At 36.9% G+C, this 23,507-nt stretch overlaps 1 protein-coding gene across 5 annotated transcripts in view; it reads right to left on the reverse strand.

The window, feature by feature from the left end:
* The window catches only part of Spn (Spinophilin), a 294,699-nt gene that overhangs the window by 100,306 nt on the left and 170,886 nt on the right, over positions 1-23,507 (reverse strand). For 4 of the 5 annotated variants that reach the window (XM_067136663.2, XM_067136660.2, XM_067136661.2 and 1 more), the window contains 2 exons: positions 16,231-16,376; positions 9,782-9,802 (listed from right to left, as the gene is read on the reverse strand). In XM_067136663.2, the coding sequence (XP_066992764.2) occupies positions 9,782-9,802; positions 16,231-16,376 (167 nt within the window). The remainder of the gene's footprint in view (positions 1-9,781; positions 9,803-16,230; positions 16,377-23,507) is intronic. The other variant, XM_067136664.2, reaches the window with a different exon arrangement.

Genomic DNA, 23,507 nt, shown 5'->3' on the forward strand with positions numbered 1-23,507 from the left:
CCAACTAAATCTAGCTACAAACATGCAAGTTTTAAAATTGCAATAATTTTTAGACAACATGGGCGATGACAGCATTCAGTACCTCATTTTATGGAGGAAGGACTAATGTACCCAGTCACAGAAGTCTAACCTCGGTACGTCATTGGGCGATGCAATAATGCTATCATCTTGAGGTACGGACAAGGCTATTTGCACTGCATGGACTAGTAAATAAGTTGTGTGATTGTGAGAAACTACAAAAAGACCTAGACAATGTTGTGAGATGGACAGCAGACGATGGTATGATGGTAAACGGGATAAAAAGTTGGGTTGTAAATTTCACCACAAGGAAAAGTTCGCTGTCTTTATGGGGCGTCAGTTTCTCATGGGGATCACTAAGTACACTACCTAGGTGTTGATCTACTAAGAAATGATCGGGCCGATGACCTTCGATGTTAGGCCCCTTAAAACAACAAGCATCATCATCATCATCAAGAAATGATCATCATTAGGGTAATCACATTAACAAGGTTGTACAGAAAGTTTACAGATCTCTTCACATGATTATGAGGGTATTTAGGGGTTTTAGTAAGGATGTAAAGGAGAGGGTGTATAAGTCACTGGTAAGACCCCTATTAGAGTATAGTTCCAGTGTATGGGACCCACACCAAGACTACTTGATACAGAAACTTGAAAAGATCCAAAGGACAGCAGCACAATTTGTTCTTGGTGATTTCCCATTAAGGAGTAGTGTTACAAAAATGTTGCAAACTTTGGGCTGGGAAGACTTGAGAGTGAGGAGAGAAGATGTTCGACTAAGTGGTATGTTAAAGTCAAAGAAATATTAATATTTATTAAATTCTGCCTATTCAATACATAAAGAGTAATTAATTAAAAATTAAAACTCATAAAGTAAATTATAGGGACACGTTTTGCTCTCTTTTTTTGGGGGGGGTAACTTCAGCTTTAATATCAAACCTGACAGATAATAAATCAGGATCCTGATTGCTCTTAATTTTAGTTTTTTAAGAAAAATTACAAATTATAAATGTGAGGATGATGATGTAGGTACATGCATCAAAAATGAGTGAGAGGGATGACATTAGTTAAAATATTCTTATAATAAAGCCTTTATAAAGCCTAACCAACAGTCCTAATTTATATACTTTTATGAATGTCCTTGTCTAAAAATGTGGTAACAAGTTGCATGTTAGTAGTTCTGTAAGGACACAATTATTGCTGCATTGAATTGAACCTTGTTTAAAGGTTCCTGAATTGGTTGAGGGCATAAGAAATAAATTTTGAGCTTTAACAATTTAATCTTTACAATAATGACAAAGAAAAATATTTTTGATCACTCCAAGTAGGATCTAAAATAAAATTTAAAGTTGCTATTTTGTTGTTAATCTCGTGTGATGAGATAAGTCTGCAGTCTTCTTAAAGCACGTTGTAGGAGCAACGAAGAGTGCTCGATGGTAAGTAGCTGTATTTATATTAGCTAGAAGGTGCGACTGCAGCTTCTTATATAGAGTGTCGAAAGGGAAATGTGGTTTAAAGTCTTTAACAAGAGGAGAGTCGCGTATTAAGGAATGAAATTGAAGGAAAGGTGAGTTTAAAGAAAAAAAAACGATTTGTGTAAATTCACTTACCCCTTGGTCAATTATGATGTTAATTGGTTAAAGTAAAGGTGAGTTGAAGAAAAATGTTGTATGTAATTTAATTTATCTTTTTGACTATTATAGTGTTAATCAGTTGCTATGGTAGCTTGACGTGAGATTAGGGGAGGTGGGTGTACAATAAAGTGTAAGTGGTATGTTCCGATCTGTCGGTGGAGGGATGGCATGGAATGACATTAGTAGATGAGAAGCGTTTGATAAATTTGCAACTCTTTGATAATATGTAAGAAAAGGCTAGGTAAACAACTGATAGGGAATCTGCCACCTGGGCAACAGCCCTAAATGCAGTTAATGGGTGATTGATGATTGATTGTTACAGAATCACCATGCTATGCAGCTAACAATTAGTGTAGCTCTGGAATCTGACATTGTAGCATGTCGTGTGAGGTGTCATGCCATTTGATTTATTTCAGTGGGTTCTTTGCGCATATGGCAAAAAATATATATATATATATCAAATCGTGGACATCTGAGAAAACTCTGATGCAAAGATGCAAAGATGTGAAGAATTTCTCTTTTGTAAAATGTAGCGAAGTGTGGAAAATAAATGGCTTCAAAATTACTGAAAACATATTTGAGAAAATAAAGTTGTCTTATCAGATTTCCAAAAAGTCCAAAATCACCAATGTTGGGAATTAGAAGGCTAATCGAGAGCATCTCATAGTTAGGCAGCCAAGTACCATTGTTTCTGTGTTGCTGGAGCTCCAGCTGAGTGAATCCACTGTCTCAGTGGGGGAAAATGATTTTGAACTCATTATCTTGAAGATCTGTAAAAATATTTAAAATTAAGAAATAAAATGTCAAACAATAAAACTTCCAAATCGCAATGACTTTGTAATTGATTACGATTATTTACATTGCACAGTGTGTGTTCTACGTCAAATCTTGTGATATTACGGGGAACAGATTTGACATTTCTTTTCATATACCTCTGCTGATATATACTTCATCTTCAAAAGTTTGATTTCATATATTGCACACCTGAGGGCAATAATACTATACTCCTCTTCATAATGGAAGTTTTAAGTTAAAAGAAAGGACCCAACAACTAATGCCCTGGTTTTTGCTGATGATGTAATGGTACTGTATAGGGTGAGACAGGAGCGGAAGTACAAGCTAGACTAGATCTTTGACATGAAGCTTTTACAACATTAGGTCTTGAGATCAGCAAAACCAACACAGTTCGCTTGGTGATGAGTAGAAACTCTCCAAATGTTCATCTAAGAATTGGAGATGAGGAGATGGACATTTTAGACAACTTCCAGTACTTAGGTAGTATTCTGACTTCAGACAATAGCATACAACAGGAGATTAGGAACAGAATACAGAAAGCTTTCATATTCTATCATGCTATATATCAAATACTTTGGGATGAAACATTTCCAAGATCAGCTTGTATAAAATATATCTGATACCTATATTGACATATGGTCTGGAAGCAGCAAGTCTTACTGGATCAACAAAGAGCCATCTTCAGGAAACAGAAATGAAGTTCCAGTGTTCTTGTCTACAAAAAAATAAAAATAGATAAAATACGGACTGTTGACAGCAGCATGGATTGGAAAGAAGCTTGCTGGAGAAAATGCAGTAGTATGGTCATGTGGATCCCCACAGGACTCCTCGAGCATACTTTGACCACAGTGGTCCGAGACCAAGAGGAAGACCTCGTGATATCTGGTAGGAGCAGATATTTAAGGACCTTGAAATTAGAGATGTAAACTGGTGTCGCATATGTAAACAACATCTGTGGATGGACAGGACAAACTGGAGGAGGCTTGTGCACTACCACATCCAGCTTGTTGGAGCAAAGAAATGATGATGATGAAATTATTATTGAGAAAAGTGAGAAACAAAAATTCACTACCAAAATGTTCTATGCTTTTAAGGAAATTTACTTCCTGTAGGGCCTCTTCTCCAGGATTTTAACTTCCATTACAGGTAACAATTTTTCATGGCAACTGGCATCACGGTTACCACCATTTAAAAAAAAAGGTAATTGCTGTTTGAAAAGAACATTTGATTTCTCTTTAGTGTTTAGATACTCTTAAAATAACTCAATTTTACTAAAATGAGAAAGAATTTATAAAATTAAATTCCAAATGAGTGGACCTTTTGATTTTTTGTTTTTTCTTCCCAAGAATTAGCTTCAGTATTTCACTGAGCAAACTAGCCAGTATAAGATGAGATGAAACTTTTAGGCTTTACATCCTGAACTAATAACATAGTAAAGGTATTTTAGAGATCAAAGACCCATACAAAAATATACAACAGTTCTTGAAGTAGTAAGTTCATCCAGCATGAATATCTGCAAGGCATTATGTCCTACCATAAAAGACCCTGAAGTATATTACTGCTTATTATAGACCATCTTGCTTAACATGTCACAACAGGTAACTTCATTGGCAAAATTACCACAATAATGCCTTTATTGGATTAAATTCTTTCCAATTATATTGGACACGTTTGCAAAATTACTAACTGGTTTGATAGATGGCAGTTTGGGTTTAGGAAAGGTTATTCCTTGTAGGACCCAAACAAAATACAGCTGATGTTTAAGATTCAGGAGGTCAAGTGGACTGTACTGCTATTCACCCACTGAAGGCCCTAGGCAGGGTAGATTATGAAAGATTACTGACAAAAATGAGGGCTACTGGAATAGACAAAAAAGTGACTGAATTTGTGCCTAAGGGTAGCGGTGATAAGGGAACAGGGAACTGGAAATCAAGTAGGGATGACATAAAATTGTTAGTGTTGAACTGTAGAAGTATTGTAAGGAAAGGAATAGAATTAAGTAATTTAATAGATATATATTTACCAGACATTGTAATAGGAGTTGAATCATGGCTGAGAAATGATATAATGGATGCAGAAATTTTCTCACGGCACTGGAGTGTGTATCGTAGAGATAGGATAGGAAGGGTGAGAGGGGGAGTGTTCATTCTGGTGAAAGAAGAATTTGTAAGCTACGAAAAAGTTAAAGATGAGACACATGAAATTCTAGGTGTAAGGCTCATTTCTAAAGATAATAGGCAACTTGATATATTTGGAGTGTACAGATCGGGACAGGGTAGCACTGACGCGGATTCGGAATTATTTGATAAGATAGTCAGCTATGTGGGAAACGACGTGGAAAGAAATGTGATTGTAGCGGGAGATCTGAATTTGCCAGATGTCAATTGGGAAGGAAATGCTAACGACAGGAAGCATGACCAACAAATGGCAAATAAGTTAATATGGGAAGGACAGCTGATTCAGAAAGTGATGGAACCAACCAGAGGGAAAAATATCCTGGATGTGGTGCTGATAAAACCAGATGAGCTCTATAGGAAAACTGAAGTAATAGATGGTATTAGTGATCATGAAGCTGTTTTTGTGGTAGTTAAAAATAAATGTGATAGAAAGGAAGGTCTTAAAAGTAGGACTGTTAGGCAGTACCATATGGCTGATAAAGCAGGTGGAAAACGGTAAATAAAAATGTAAACAGACTCTGGGATGGGTTTAAAGAAATTGTTGAGGAATGCGAAAACAGGTTTGTATCATTAAGGGTGGTAAGGAATGATAAAGACCCACCTTATTATAATAGAGAAATAAAGAGACTAAGAAGGAGGTGCAGACTGGAAATAAATAGAGTTAGAAATGGCTGTGGAAGTAAGGAGAAATTGAAGGAACTTACTAGAAAATTGAATCTAGCAAAGAAGGCAGCTAAGGATAACATGATGGCAAGCATAATTGGCAGTCACACAAATTTTAGTGAAAAATGGAAGGGTATGTATAGGTATTTTAAGGCAGAAACAGGTTCCAAGAAGGACATTCCAGGAATAATTAATGAACAAGGGGAGTGTGTATGTGATGATCTTCAAAAGGCAGAAGTATTCAGTCAGCAGTATGTAAAGATTGTTGGTTACAAGGATGATGTCGAGATAGAGGAGGAGACTAAGGCCAAAGAAGTAATAAAATTTACGTATGATAACAATGACATTTACAATAAGATACAAAAGTTGAAAACTAGAAAAGCGGCTGGAATTGATCAGATTTCTGGGGATATACTAAAGACAATGGGTTGGGATATAGTACCATATCTGAAGTACTTATTTGATTATTGTTTGGTCGGAGGAGCTATACCAGATGAATGGAGAGTTGCTATTGTAGCCCCGGTGTATAAAGGAAAGGGTGATAGACATAAAGCTGAAAAATACAGGCCAGTAAGTTTGACATGCATTGTATGTAAGCTTTGGGAAGGCATTCTTTCTGATTATATTAGACATGTTTGTGAAATTAATAACTGGTTCAATAGAAGGCAATTCGGTTTTAGGAAGGGTTATTCCACTGAAGCTCAACTTGTAGGATTCCAGCAAGATATAGCAGATATCTTGGATTCTGGAGGTCAAATGGACTGTATCGCGGTTGACCTGTCTAAAGCATTTGATAGGGTGGATCATGGGAGACTACTGGCAAAAATGAGTGCAATTGGACTAGACAAAAGAGTGACTGAATGGGTTGCTATATTTCTAGAAAATAGATCTCAGAGAATTAGAGTAGGCAAAGCTTTATCTGACCCTGTAATAATTAAGAGGGGAATTCCTCAAGGCAGTATTATTGGACCTTTATGTTTTCTTATATATATAAATGATATGAGTAAAGGAGTGGAATCGGAGGTAAGGCTTTTTGCGGATGATGTTATTCTCTATAGAGTGATAAATAAGTTACAAGATTGTGAGCAACTGCAACGTGACCTCGAAAATGTTGCGAGATGGACAGCAGGCAATGGTATGTTGATAAACGGGGTTAAAAGTCAGGTTGTGAGTTTCACAAATAGGAAAAGTCCTCTCAGTTTTAATTACTGCGTTGATGGGGTGAAAGTTCCTTTTGGGGATCATTGTAAGTATCTAGGTGTTGATATAAGAAAAGATCTTCATTGGGGTAATCACATAAATGGGATTGTAAATAAAGGGTACAGATCTCTGCACATGGTTATGAGGGTGTTTAGGGGTTGTAGTAAGGATGTAAAGGAGAGTGCATATAAGTCTCTGGTAAGACCCCAACTAGAGTATGGTTCCAGTGTATGGGACCCTCACCAGGATTACCTGATTCAAGAACTGGAAAAAATCCAAAGAAAATCAGCTCGATTTGTTCTGGGTGATTTCCGACAAAAGAGTAGCGTTACAAAAATGTTGCAATGTTTGGGTTGGGAAGAATTGAGAGAAAGAAGAAGAGCTGCTCGACTAAGTGGTATGTAATACCAATATAAATGGTCCGTTATTGGACATTATAAATTTTCCAGCTAACTCATTCTTGGTTGCCAGCGTTTCGCCCTCATGTGCTAGGGTGGGCTCATCAGTTGGTACCTAGCACACCTACCAATACGCTGGCTAGTGCATACCGTGGAGGCCACTGCGTAGGCTAACTGGAGCCACCGGCAGTGCCAATGCACTAAGAGACTTTGTCTCATTATCAAAAATTGATGCCTGCTTGGCCATCAGATGATATAGATGTTGATTCCCATAGGGAAACTGAAATATTTGTCCTGAATGAGTAAATTTATAATACCAATATAAATGGTCCGTTATTGGACATTATAAATTTTCCAGCTAACTCATTCTTGGTTGCCAGCGTTTCGCCCTCATGTGCTAGGGTGGGCTCATCAGTTGGTACCTAGCACACCTACCATTTATATTGGTATTATAAATTTACTCATTCAGGACAAATATTTCAGTTTCCCTATGGGAATCAACATCTATATCATCTGATGGCCAAGCAGGCATCAATTTTTGATAATGAGACAAAGTCTCTTAGTGCAATGGCACTGCCGGTGGCTCCAGTTAGCCTACGCAGTGGCCTCCACGGTATGCACTAGCCAGCGTATTGGTAGGTGTGCTAGGTACTAACTGATGAGCCCACCCTAGCACATGAGGGCGAAACGCTGGCAACCAAGAATGAGTTAGCTGGAAAATTTATAATGTCCAATAACGGACCATTTATATTGGTATTATAAATTTACTCATTCAGGACAAATATTTCAGTTTCCCTATGGGAATCAACATCTATATCATAAGTGGTATGTTCCGAGCTGTCAGCGGAGAGATGGCGTGGAATGACATTAGTAGACGAATAAGTTTGAATGGCGTTTATAAAAGTAGGAAAGATCACAATATGAAGATAAAGTTGGAATTCAAGAGGACAAACTGGGGCAAATATTCATTTATAGGAAGGGGAGTTAGGGATTGGAATAACTTACCAAGGGAGATGTTCAATAAATTTCCAATTTCTTTGAAATCATTTAGGAAAAGGCTAGGAAAGCAACAGATAGGGAATCTGCCACCTGGGCGACTGCCCTAAATGCAGATCAGTATTGATTGATATAAGTTTTAGGGAAAAAAAAACCTCAGAGAATACAAGTAGGGGAAGCATTATCTGATCATGTAATGATTAAGAGGAGGGGGTCCCACAAGGCAGCGTTATTGGACCTCTGTGTTTTCATTATTTATATATATATATATATATACACGTAAAAAAAGAAAAAAAGAAAATGATGTGTGTAAGGAAGTGGAATCACAGATAAGGCTTTTTGAAAATGATTTTATACTGTATGGAGTAAGAAATAGGTTACAGGATTGTGAGCAACTGCAAAAGATTTAGACAAAGTTGCAAGATTGACAGCAGACAATGGTATGATGGTAAACAGGATGAAAAGGCAAGTTGTAAGTTTCACAAAGGAGCCCTTTCAATTTAATTTACAATGTTGATGGGATGACGGTAATTCAAGGGGATTGCTGTAAGTACTCAAGTGTTAATGTAAGGGAAGATCTTCAGTGAGGTAATCATATAAACAGATCTCTTCATATGATTATGAGAGTATTTAGTAGTGTTACAGAAATGTTGCAAACTTTGGACTAGGAAGACTTAGAAGTAAGGAATCAAATAGCTCAACTAAGCAGAATTCAAGCTGTCAGTGGAGAGATAGCTTGGAATGGCATTAGTAGACAAATAAGCTTGAGTGGAGTTTTTAAATATAAGAAAAACCATCAAATTAAGATAAAGTTGGAATTCAAGAGAACAAACTGGGGCAACTACTCGTTTATAAGAAGAGGAATTAGGGATTAGAATAATTTATTACGGGGGATATTTGATCAATTTCCAACTACTTCGAAATTTGCCTGCTGTTATTGCTTGATAGATCTCTTGGCATAGGCCAAAGCAAAGTGTAGCTTCCACTAAATTCCCTGTCTCATCCATGGCTGTAACAATATGGAAGCTGATGGAGTGTGAGTGGTGCTGAGTAATGACATTCGAAGCACAACCAGTGCATCGGAGTGTTATGAAAGGTGTTGCTCATAGGGTTAGTCATGCTACAACAGCACTGTCTGGCCCAGTGAAGAAAGCAACGGCAAACTACCTCACTCCTCATCTTCCCTAGTATGCCTCATTTTGGTGCTGACATTGGTTTTTGTGGTTTTCCTATAACTGCATAGCCTTTGGTGGTACTATTTGAGGATCCAACCAGTGTCTGGGCTGATGACCTTACAGACAGGATGAGGAATTGGGGATTGGAATAATTTATCAAGGGAAATGTTTGATAAATTTCTAATTACTCATGTGAAAAGACTGATAGGGAATCTGCCACCTGTACAAAAGCTCTAAATGCAGATCAATGGTGATTGATTGATTGATTGATTGATTGATTGATTGATTGATTGATATTATTTTAGAAAGAATATTCTGAAACTGCATACCACAAGAAAAGTAATGGACTACCTAGTCATCTATCCATCTACCTATCATGCAGAAGAAACTGACACTAATTTCCTACACCTGTCGACTAAAACTAATAAATAGTAATAAACAAACGTCTACACTGTAACCTCTAACCTACTCTGTAACCTATAAACTTACTACTTACCTTGGTAGAAGCAAGAAAGAATCAACATATTTGATTTCTGTCAGAAAGTGGCAAGAGATGGAGCAATGCATGACAAATGTTCCATTTTATAGCATATTTTATATTTTCATATGAATGATTCAAGCTATTAAATAAGGAAATAATTATAATATACACAATACAATGTTTTATTTAACTCGGTCTGCGAGTGTGCAAGTTAAGTCAGGTTAATTGTGGCTATTCTACTCACCGTATTTTCTTTTCCAGAATTCTGCAGGTGAGAGAGAAGTGCAGGAGAGCAGAAAACAACAACAGCATATTAGTTTGCAAGCAGAAATTTACTTCTTGCTACTCTAGCATCACACAATACTAGACTGAGACATTTCAGTAATTTAGAATGAGATTACAAACACTGAAGTAAATTTAGACAAAAAAAAAAAAAAAAAAAATACAAATCTTTGATTATCGACTCTCATGAATACTTTATAGCAGTCATGAGAGCAGTAATGTATCAACAAATTGAAAATACTAAAAATAGGCAAGTTATGGAACAGTTGAAGATGAAGTACAATATGGGTTTTTATTTTTTATTTTTTTTTTGCAAGTTGCTTTATGTTGCACCGACACAGATAGGTCTTACGGCAATGATGGGACAGAAAAGAGCTAGGAGTGGAAAGGAAGCAGCCGTGCCCTTAATTAAGGTACAGCCCCAGCATTTGCCTAGTGTGAAAATGGGGAACCATAGAAAACCATTTTTAGGGTTGCCGACAGTGGGGTTCAAACGCATTATTTCCCGAATACTGGATAGTGATGATATAGATGTTGATTCCCATACGTAACCTGAAATATTTGTCCCAAATGAGTAAATTTATAATACCAATATAAATGGTCCGTTATTGGACTTGTGTGCTATTTACCAACAGATGAGTCCAACTTAGCACACTGGGGCAAAATGCTGGCAACTAGGAATGAGTTAGCCGGAAAATTTATGATGTCCAATAACGGACCATTTATATTGGTATTACTGGATACTGGCCGCACTTAAGAGACTGCAGCTATTGAGCTCGGTAATACAATATCCACACATAATGCAGAACGTCCCTGTAATACTACTTTCCTGGCCGCATATGTGCCTGCAGTGTGGGCACTCCTGAATATCACTTGTGTAGGCTCTTCTGTTCTGAAGTGAGTATTCCCTCCACTTTTGTATGTGGGCCACTGGGCTGTCCTTCTTCCTAAGGAGACTTCAGCTGTTTGCCACCATGTTGCTCTAGGGTGTCCTCAGCCTCTCCTTGATTCAGTAATAAAAGTTTCCAGTACAGGACCATCATCATGCCGTTTGACATGCCCATATCAGCAGAGTTAACTTTCCTCCTGTTTTTTACAGATAGGAGAGAGACCGAACATATACTTATTGTGTACTTGGTCAGTCAAAGAGATGCCTACAGACTACTGCAGCATTCACATCTCTATGGTGAACATTTGCTGATAGTGCTTCTGCCTTGACCAGCATTTGGAGCCATATCCGAGCGCACGTCTGATGACTGTCTAATAAATTCTCTCTTTAAGCTTAACCCTTAGAACTCACAAGGGAGGCCAATCCCAACAACAAAATTACCCCACACAGATCCTATGTCGTGCAATGCCCGACATGATTTTCTTCTCTGTACAACCCCTTTGTCGGGTACACACGCATGAATTGTAGATGCAATAAGCAACTGACATCTGTTGATAACAATTTGAAGCCCTGTATTGCTATAATCTCTTTGAACTCAGGGTTTGTGGAGGATTCTTTGAAAAGTATGCAAGTTAGTAAACAGACATTGCTTTGCAACATAGCGTTGTTCGAGGAGCATGAGAAGTAATTAGCGAGACTTTTAGATGAAAGTGATGTTGATTTGAACGATAGTGGGAGCAATTTTTAATTAAGTGGTGATGAATTATTGTGACATTAGACTGTGTTCGTGAATTCAGATGAAGAACCTGATAATGAAATAATTATACGAAATGACAGTGCTGGTACCTCTACTGACGGCTGGAAGGATTACCGTGACTGGAATCCCATTCACAGATACATCTAATTATAAAACACACCATGGGACTAACTCTAACAGTAACCGTGCTTCTTTACAGTAATTCATGAATGACAGGTTATTGATGGAAATTGTGCATGAAATGAACCCATATGCCAATGTAAACATTCAGAAGTTTATGCCCCTAAATGGTCATTCACACTTCATTTATAGTTATCCACAGAGGAGAAGAAAAGACTCCAGTTTTCGGTGACTGAAAAGTGAAGGGACGACAACTACGTGAGATAGTGTTTTTCTGTAATGCATGTACAAGAAAGCCTGGATTACATCCTGGCAAGTTCCACACAAAGCACAATTACCAATGGAAATGTGACTGTCTGAGATAATTTCAGGATTGAAAATGCTGTACATTGCATCTTAGTATTGTATTATATTTACTTTGTACTTGTTTTTATTTGATTTTTATAAATATGTTGTCCATATGTTTGTGCAGTCACTTATCCCTCTGTAAGCAGATTTTTAAATGGAGCTGGAGAGGCAGGTATGTTCAGAACGAAATGGAGGGCTAAGGGCTAAGACCCTGTCAGTGACCACCATTTCATATAACCAATACCTTTGTACAAGACCAGAAAATAGCTCTGAATTTTTCAGTGGCTTAATTTATCAGATAAAGGTGCTTATAAGTCTTTTATAAAAAGATGAGTTCCTCGAAGAAAAAATCTAGGACTCGGAAGACACTGGATGTAGCCTTTAATTAAGGTACAGCCCCAGTACTATCTGGTGTAAAAATGGGAAGCAATGGTTCTGACAGATTTCCTTGAAAATGAAGCTACACACACCTTCAAAATTTGAGAAGACTCCAGAGAAGGAAGATTATATAGTATATTACAATCATATGTTTAAAAAAAAAACATTCAGCAGTGTCAACTAACCAGGGGTGTCAAAGGTGTTGTACTGTGTGATATAAGAGTTTGAACCCAAAATCTCTTAAATGCAAGATTACAGCTACTCACCCAAATCACATAGCCATTTACAGAACAAAACAAACAATTAAGTTACTCTTGTGATCTACTGTAACTTGAACTACCATACCTTAATTATTCATTTTATTCTTTTTCCTTTTCTTCCAAGATTCTACCATCAACTCGGTTCAAAACTTATTTAATTAATTTATTTTTATTTATATTAAATATCAACAATCAATTTCTCCTTGACATAAAACCGATATAGACTTTTAAAATTTGTGAAGAATTAAGTAAAGATTGATTTCTTGTATATTAGGATCATATGGTTAAAAAAAAAAAAGAATCTAACTGTCCCATAAAAAACAACAAATATTAAACTAAAAGCATGTTACATACAGTAGCTTGCTTTTTATGCATTCATCATCCATCTGATGCAAATTATATTCTCAGTGTTGTATTGTGTGATATAAGATTATTTAAGCTAGAAAGAACTACACATACATGTTAGACATGCACTTATTAACATATGGCAGGCATCGTGCAAGAGCTCAAAGCAATCCTCATGCTTTAGTATGCTTGCATGATTCTGTTAAAGTGGCTATGTTAATGAAAACATGGCCACATTTTCATAACAGGCACACTGTAAAATAAAACAATTTCACTAATACAAGTATTACACTCCATTCAATACAAATAAAATAGTTAACAATGCACTGCTGAAAAAATACAGAGTCTAAAATTACTCGGATCAAAAATTTCATTAAAATATCATATATTCAATATTTGTTATCAGGCTAGTAGGGAAAATACTGGAAGAAAAACGTCTTGTGACAAAAAGACCAGAAAATAGATACACATAAAGTCTTCTTCATGCCTTTCTATTCTACTATGAATGTGTATTTTGCTCTTAGCCTCTGTAAGTTAATCTTCCTATTTTATTTTACTTATCCAGCTTGATTTATTACCCGTTTTCTACTTCAACCAGATTCATTTATAAATTTTCCTTATTTTGCAGACATAGAAGTTCTCCTTGTTGAAGCTTGTTTAGAGTATATACTGATATTAAACTCAGTAAAACAAAAATTCCTCATTACATTTCCCAATCATCCATTAAACAAACTTTTTAACAACTCAATATTGGAAATTTTCATTCTTAACACACAGGGCATTCAAAAAATAAGTTACATATGTCATCCGAACAAGAGAGTATTGCGTAGCAAGTGTGATACATTGTCTTAATACGGTAGATGCCCATGGCTGCCTGCAGCGACACTTGTGTTGTAGTACTGATAAGAGTTGAATCATAATTTTCTTTTCCTACTGCCTTTACCCACACCTGTGGGGTCGCGGGTGCGAGCTGCATTGTACATGTGGATTTGGCCCTATTTTACGGCCGGATGCCCTTCCTGACGCCAACCCTATATGGAGGGATGTAATCACTATTGGGTATTTCTGTGGTGGTTGGTAGTGTGGTATGTTGTCTGAATGTGAAGAGGATATTGTTGGGACAGTCACAAACACCCAGTCCCCAAGCCAGAAGAATTAATTAGAAGCGATTAAAATCCCTGACCCAGCCGGGAATCGAACCCGACCCCTCTGAACTGAAGGCCAGTACGCTGACCATTCAGCGTACTGACCGTCATCCGTGAAACAAACTTTTTAACAACTCATTATTGGACAGTTGAACAGCTGAATCATAATATGCAAGTAAAATGGGCATCAACTGGAAACATACTCCAAAGTTGAAGTTCCAGAACGGTTTGCTTTTTGTGGGAATAATGTCGCAAATGCACCAAGATTCACCACGAAAATGTGGCAGTGCACACACCAAGTGAAATGTCTTGTTCAACCACTGTGAAATGGTGCCAACATTTTGAACAAGGCTGCTGATCAGACAGTAAGGCCATCAACATTGACCACAGAAGACAATGTCCCGCAAACTGACACAATGGTTCACAGCAATAGCAGAGTGCATATCGCAGACACTGCACAAGAGATGGGAATCTCAGTAGGCAGTGTGCATGCCACTGTTTGACACCAGCCAGATTGTCAGAAATTGTCCTCATATTGGGTTCCATGATCACTGTCACCCGACCACAAAGCAGCAAGGTCTATGTATTCTCTGGACTTCATTCAGTATTACTCTGTGAAAGACAATGTATTTATAAGCCACATCATTATATGCAGTGAGGCATAGCTGCATCATTTTACACTGGAAACAAAAGGGATGTCTATGGAATAGATACACACATCCTCACCAGTGTGGAAGAAATTCGAGGTTGCACCATCAGGAGGGAAGGTCGCGCCACTGGTTTTTTTCGACTGTGAAGAAGTTGCTTACATAGAGTTTAAACAACGATGCACAACCATTAATGCTGACTACTCCTACAAAACACTGAGGTCATTGCGCAAGGTCATAAAGAACAAGAGGCAAGGGAAAGTTAAACAAAGGCATTGTTCTCATTCATGACAAAGCAACACCACACAAGGCGCTCACAACACAACCTTTGGTTCAAAGATTTTGATGGGAGATATGGCAGCATCCAGATCTTACATAATTCTATTTCCATGTGTTCGGCAAGCTGAAAGAACAAGATTTACCAACAATGAACAAGTTCAAAAAGTGGTTCTCCAATGCGTCCAGGACCAAGGAGTAAATTTCTATCGTCATGGAACTGAATGTTTGGTAGAACATTCTCATCTGTGTTTACAGAGATTGGGTGACTATGTCAAAAAATAGTGGTGTATTTGTGTCCGTTGGCATTGTACTGCACAATAATCATGTGTAACTTACTTTTTGAAGATGGCTCATAATACAGCCATTAAAATCATTCCTATTTGAAGATTCACAAAGAATACAGTTTGTAAACAACTATATCCATTACTGTCTGAAAGTGAAGAAGCACGGAATATTTAGAGAGCAACATAATATCGCTTATAATAAACACGATTATGGCATAAATGTAGTAAAATAATAAAGGTAAAATAAAACTAATTCCTCATATATAAAGAAGAATACCACTGTGACCAATACATATCAAATACACCTGCTATAACTGTATTTGTTACATCAGTAATAAAAAAGATGGAACTAACTGAATGTGTAAGAAATAAAATTATTTTCAAAAGCAACAATGTAAATTGATACAATTCACAAAACTATATCATGAGAAATAATGCTCAACAAAGTCACAAAACTGATCCAATATACTCCTATATTATTCTATACTTCATGGGATTGAACAGGATCATTTTATTAAAACAGAAAAACTTTTATAAAGACAGAATTTCTGAAACAGTTCTAATTTAGCAACTTTCACTGAAAATGTCCATTAAATAGCTTTCTATTTATATCTTCAGGATTGGAATAAGTTACCAAGGGAGATGTTCAATAATTTTCCAATTGCTTTGTGATCATTTAAGAAAAGGCTAGGAAAACAACAGATAGGGAATCTGCCACCTGGGCGACTGCCCTAAATGCAGATCAGGAGCGATTGATTCATTGATTGATTGATTGATTGATTATCATAATAAGTCAAAAATATAAACATTTTAATGAAAGTACTGTTTATATTGCAAGCCCTGTGTCTCAGGATGTATCCAATAAATGAAAAACAGGAAAATATTAGAGAACAAAGTCAAATTCTCACTCACTCACTCACTCATCAGCACCTTTTCCTCAACTCATCACCATCACATACCTTGTGCTTAGCAGATTCTCAGCCTCATCAGGTGTCATGGTTTCTGGCAGCTCAACTTTCTTATCAGAGAGCTTATCAAACTCAATACCCAAATCTGATTTCACTTGTTCCAGCAGGGTAGGACTGTCGTGCACGTCTCCTCCATTCTATGTAATCAAATCCTACTTAATAATCATGTTAACAAATTAACAACATAAAATTAAAACAATAACACAACTTTAAATTATATATTCAGATGTTACACTAATTATATACATCCTGCCTTAAGACATTTGCTCAACCAACGGAATACTTCTATAATTCCAACACCTCTATCATGATCCTAAACTGACTGTCGTTAATAGAGGCAACTGTCTGAAACATTCTTGAACAAGACGTGCACTAGGTGCTTCAGATACGTGGTGGTCTACCTGATTTGCTGCAAGAGCTTTCACTGTGATGCATGAAATGGCTACACACAACAACATAAAGCCAGAGAAGTTGCCGAATATTGGGGAAGGTTGCAGACTAAAGACTAATTGGAAAATCAATTTGCTGAAGCACTGCACAAAGGCTCGGTACATTGCTCATGGTACAAACAGCTGTAGTGCATAAACTTCCAGTGTAGTCAAATGCATAGCAATAGAATGCCCACAATATACAAATGATGTCCCTGTAGATATGCTGCTTGCATTTGGAGTGAGTTATCACAATTAGTGATAAGGAGTAGTGCTTTATTCACAATAATATCTTGACAATCACATCCAAGCTGCAGTATGTTCCAGAATATCGAGAGGAGACTATATCAGCATGGTACGCTTCATGTGCCAATTCATCCACCGAAGTCACAGCAAAGAGTTCCGGAGGAAGTGAACATGGCAAGAGAAACTATTGCTGCAGAATACAAGTATCAGAACTGTGGCACACACAATGGGAGTACATCATGTTGAAGTGCTTAGAATTACCATATTTCTCTGAATCCAAGAAGAAGTTTTCTTCTCAGAATCTTGTGAAAATTCAAGGGTAGTCTTGCATTCGTGACCTAACAGTAATGAACACCACTAGCAGCTACCATGGTAACCACACTCTTCCCTTCACACCGCCTCCAGCGCAAAACTCATTGACGATCAACGTCCATGTCTTTATTTTATATTGTTAGCTGCGGTAACCAGTTGTACAGTGCCTCTGTGTAACGTCACTGGATCTCGAGATATAGTGATGAGGAAATGACATTCTATTAGCCTCTACAAAAACGTATCTCAAATCTGCAGAATGGCGTCAAACATGCAAGCCTTCGAATTCTTACAAAGGCCACAGCTACTCGGTGATCAAGTTATAACGTGTGTACTGTACCAGATGCTTAGTAAAATTAACAGTTTTATAGACAGCAGGAATATTTTCGTGATGAATCATCGTATTATAGACACACATAGAACAGGTACCACCGGCAAATTTTCAACGAGTTCTCTTTGATATTACGATGCCAATTTTAAGTTAATGATTATTAAACTGGCGGAAATAAAGAATAATTGTGCAGCTGCAAGAAAATATTGCATAACTAAAGACAATGTCCACACTGGCATGAAGGCAAAGATAGTCTAAAAATGTGTACTGTACAAGAAAGGCATTCATATGATTTCACAAAGCACTTTTAAGCCTGATAACATTTTTTTTAAGGAAAAAGTGAGAGTCATCTTGATTTCAGAGTCATCTTGAATTCGGTGAAATACAGTGCTAACAAGGGACACCCTTGACCTCAGACATCTGCAATGCCCAAAAATATGCTTATAATATAGATTGTTCATTATAAAAACATTGGTCTGTGACTTTCCAATGCAAAACTCAGCAGCTGCCTGCTAGTGCTATTAGACACTGGCATGTTGTATCTGCACTGACTAACACAGCTGTAGTACAAATGTGTCTCTTGGAATATTTCGGTTGCAGGTTACAACACAAAAAGGAATACAATGGCATACAGGAGAATTAATCCCATGAATGTTGTCAAAATATTACAGACAACAATATTAAATTATTAGAACATTATATACGTGAGTTATATAAGTAGAGACAGATTTCAGCATTCAGTCTTTCTTTGTCCCCCAAGATTGACTATATTATGATGCCAAGTCATTGCATGTCTGTATCCAGCCACCAAAGTAAAAGGAAATGCATTTTCACAGATACAAGGTTGCCAAGGAGGAAGAAGACGCATTGGGTTTACTTACGACCCACGAGGAAATTGTCTTACGGTGCGAATTTTTGCATTACAGTACTAGTGAACCTATGAAATCCAATGAAATCCTTATAAAATACACATGAGATTTGATTGTTCAATGTAACCAAATGTTGGAATAAATCTGATTTAGCATAGTGCTTACAGCAAGCATCAATTTGTAAGAAAGTGTATATGTGGGTTATAAGAAAAGCCTTGAAACAAGTACGATCCTTATACAGTGTGATTATGGAGTTAAAGGTGTGCAACATGAAGATAATACTTGTTTCTCAGTTCCAGGTGTAAGGACAAAATATGTTATATCACAGGATGGAACTAGTGATGACATCTTCCAAGATGTACCCATACATTCAGATGAACTGTGGGTGACTGCAATTATAGGACTGGTCGACCTGTCAATGAGATGGTGTGATTTCAGCTAAGGTATGCGCAAATCTTTATTTTTTCTTATTTTCTTATTTTTCATTCATTGTTCCTCTAACTCAATGTAGTCATATGTACAGAATTAACGCTACTATTAGGCAGATATGAAAGAGAATATCAGGGTCTTCTAATGAATGTATAAGGTGAATTATCCTTATGTTCAGGAAACGGTCATATTTTTGCAAATATTCAAATATAGGCATGATGAATTCAGAGTGTAATTGAAAAAGGTATCGAAAGGGAATATATGAAGATAATAGTGATGTATTAACTTCATGAGTTAGAATCAATTGTCAATATGCATGCTAGGGATTGTCCATTTCATGCTAGTGTACTTGCTAGAATGTTTTACTAATGGCATGTAAAGGTGAATGTAATTTGCAGGATCATCTCAGATATGAGTAAAATATAAGAATGTTCTTCACATGGTATCATGATGCGATTGCTCCAGATATATGTGTGCTTGAAGTAAAAGAAGATTGGTGAATTAGAACGCAGATCTTTGATGTGCATACTAATGGTATGATGGAATTAGACAACATCTATTATAATGTACAAGGACAAAATGTTGGTAAAGAAAGGTCAGTGTTAAGTCTTCAAATCATTATGTCATGCAGAAATGGAATGTTAATTATGATGTTATATGAGCTAGGAGTGTTATGTATAAGAGATATGCAGAATCTTGGGAATGTTATAAATATTATTAAAGGGGGATTGTGAACCTTTGATTATGTTGCCACTGGAGTTAATTCTGAATATGTAAATGTTGACAAAAGGATATATCATTGCTTTCCAAGAAATAGCGGAACAAGATCATCTATAGGTTTATTCATGCCAGTTATGTTCATACATGAATGATAGGACATATCTTAAGACACCCACGACTTGTTCAGTTGGTTTTTGAAAGAAGTGCAGGTGGTAGGAACGGTAGGGGTAGACCAAGGTATGAATATGACAACCAGATTAAAGCAGATGTAGGATGCAATAGTTACATAGAAATAAAAAGGTTAGCACAGGATAGGGTGGCATGGAGCGCTGCATCAAACCAGTCTAAAAAAAAACCCCAACATGTTCATACATATGCAATATCTTCGAATTGCCACATTCTTAATGTTGATTAGAGCACTACCATGCTAGCAATGGAATAGAATATTGAGATGTCATCTCCATTGAGTTACTGCTAAGGAACATGTCAGTCAGATTTGTAGTTTATCCTTTTAGCAATTCCAGCATGTGAGATGATCCAGACATCATTGTACAATGTGCAAGAGAAGGACACACAGCATCAGCATTTCTTCTTATTGTTCTATTTACCTTCATTGATTTATTTCATCTTATTGTACATATTGTTATATTTTGTAACCATATTTTAGGAATGTGTCACTGATGCAGCTTTATCAATGAGTGGCAGATTAGTTAACAAGCTATACATCAAAAGACACAAGGCACTTTTTAGCAAAAATGTTTCAACAAAACTTGAAACAACATGACCACTAAACATTCATCTGGTGGCATGCAAAAGTGGAAAAATGACTAAAGAGCAAATGAAACGTGTTCTAACTGCAGTACTTCGTGTGGATGTAAGTGAAATGAGCCTACTGTTGTGAGATTCCTGGACAGGTCATACAGGTTATATCCTTTCAGATGCAAGTTTTCCACCCAAAGATACACTTAAGATATTGTCACAGTAAACAACAAAACATTGTCATACTCTTGACGTGTACTTCTTTCGAGAAGTATCCTTGATTTTGTAAGACAACAATGTGAAAAACCACAAGTTATATGATAGGCATTTCTTCATTAAAATTCACTCTGTGACATACAATTAATTTTCAGCACCAAAGTACATGCTTGGCAAAAGGCATACTCCTATCATCGTTCGAAAATTTAATTAGTGTGGCTTTTGATATTGGACTGCTAGAAAGTGATATTGAATGTATAAGTGTGCATATGTTCTCTTCCACTTTGTTTAACCACTTCACTGAAATCCCTCACCTACACTATTAGGTCAGTAGAACAAATGTGTTTTACATATTGTAATTACTTTAAGCAGAAGGTTTGTAACACTGTTGATAATATAACAATATACTCGTGGTACTGAATTATGCGAGTTTTTCTTCATATTATATTGCATTGCTCCAAGGATCTGAATAGATGATTATTCGGATGTCTCAAGACAGAATGCACTAATTTGCATGCAAATGACTCAGACCACTGTTACTGTGATGAACAATCTATATTCTAAGCATTAGAAGCATAATCTGCACTGGCACCTATTCAAACTATTTACCACCTGCAACCGGATGACCATGCCTCTTGTGGGGCTTTTTTCGAGTGGATCCCTGAACTTAGCATACATTGTGCTGTTACTTAGAAGTCATAATTTATGTATGCAGTAACTTGTTGTTTTGATTTACCATGACATGCCACGAAGATCATCCAATTTAACTCCATGAACTTTTTATGAAGCTATTTGGGCGATCAACTTTATGAAACGCTGCCTGCAAACAGGGCTGACCTTGTTTGTAAACTTAATACAGCAACAATAAGTATCACACCAAAAATGTTAAAAGAATGCGAGAGAGCACACTGAGAAAAACAGCACTGTATGCAGAACAGGGAGAGGAGGCTAATTTGAACATTTGTTGTGATGAGAAGATCAACAATATTGTGACTTTCCTTTCCACAGGAATGTGCCTGTCTTGTGCGATAACCCAATATACTGTGCAATATGCACCAGCCAGATGCGGCAACCAAACATACTGTCATGGGATGTCTGCCATTCTGTTTGGTAGTCCTTGTCAGAGTCTGGGAGGACAAGTTAATTTGGCCTCGCCCGAGAGCAACTGACTTCGCGGCTTAAATATTGGCCCCACTCGCTAAGCGTCCTGTCTACCATTCAGGAAGTACGAACCACCAATGAAGTACCCCACCCTCCGATGTCATACTACACATCTAGAGGATTCGGACCAAGACTGTTTTGGGTATGCAACCCCTTTCTGGAATAATCTCGAGTTGCTGGCCGGCCAATACGTGGTCAGCGATTGGAGTTCCATCATGGATTCACTTCAATTGAGGAGTGAGTTCTGTTGCAAAGTCGAGTCTGTCAGCAGTCTGTAAGTGCCCCAGGTACTGTGTCATGTCTGTACAGGAATTTGATCAAGACCAGCAAGTGGCTTCGAAGAAGGCTGTTGGAGTGTGCGTCCAACGAATGAGTGCAGTGACTTGTGGTGACACACAGTGTATGGCGTGCAAAATTGAAAACTGTGTGGCGTGAACTGTGACACTAGTGAGACTGCGTTAGTATGTTAGTAATAGAGTGTAAACTGTGGAACTAGTGTGACTGTGTTAGTTTATAAGTAATTTGTAGGCAAAATAAATCTTAGTCTTAAGAGTTGAACGCTAGTGGTTGTGTGTTTATTTTCCATCCTGTTGGCCTGTCATGTTACAACACTCAGCAATATATCTGAAGCACCAGGTACATACTTCTGAAGAATGAGCAAGCCTTTAGATAGATATTTTGTTCATAATATATATACAACCACAAAGACTTTCCCCTTTGCCTCAGTATTTGGTTTTGTTTTATAGGAGATGAACAGTGCTAAATTTTGCCCTGAAAAGGGGATTATTTAACATGCCAATCAATCTACTAACATATATATATTATATAAAGCCCTCTTAAATGACAATTACATAAATCAAGATTCAATCCTACAACCTTGATAACTGTGAATACCTAACCAATTACATTCTGAAGCTGGTCGGCAGAAAAAATATTACACAGGTGCCAATGGATATTTAAAATTAATGAAACAGCTGATTTTGATGGTTACTACTATTAAATTTCTGTTCAATAAAACAAGATTTGACACTAAGAGAATTAATGAGTTATTTATAGCCTGAGGAATTCATCATAAGAAGTCAATAAACATGTACATTTTTATTTTGGTCAGAGTGATGTATAAGTCTGTGGGCAAATAAATGTGTATTACAAAAACAATGATTTGAATTCAACTAGTGTTGATTAAATCTTCCATCAAACTCCCTTTCTCCTCATATATTCAGATCATTGATATTTTACCCCACCCCACATTTAATAATTGTAATTTACACTTTGTTTCAAATCAATCATCATCTAATAATAAGAGCATGGAATAAGTTCATTTTTATACAATGTTTATGATTTACTGAGTGCTGTGCATGTCTACGTGTATTTCAGGTTCTGTTGTTAGGACCACAAATGAGTTGAAAGCTCAATGACAAAACTAAGTCTAAACTGGCACGCAAGGAACTATGGTGGTATATACAACAGAGTCTTGCAAATCCAAGGCTCCGTTGAATCCAAGCGTTATTTGAATTTTTCTTTTCACAAATTTAAACCATGTCATTGTATGGTCCTCCTCTCTACTGAAATCACGTGCGTGTTTGTTGTCGTGCCTGAAACTAAAACATTTTTGAGAAAGAAGGTTCTGTCTAGTAAAGAAGTTTCATTGCTGGACAATGCAGGGTTACATCCAGATGAACAGGATCTAATATGTGATGGAATTCATGCTTTATTTGTGCCCCCTAACGTATGTTTGATACAACCTATGGATCAGGGTGTTTTAGAATGTCTAAAAAAAATTCAAGATGAAAACTATCG

The sequence above is a fragment of the Anabrus simplex genome, chromosome 1 (assembly GCF_040414725.1).
Source record: "Anabrus simplex isolate iqAnaSimp1 chromosome 1, ASM4041472v1, whole genome shotgun sequence".
NCBI classification, from domain to species: Eukaryota; Metazoa; Arthropoda; class Insecta; order Orthoptera; family Tettigoniidae; genus Anabrus; species Anabrus simplex.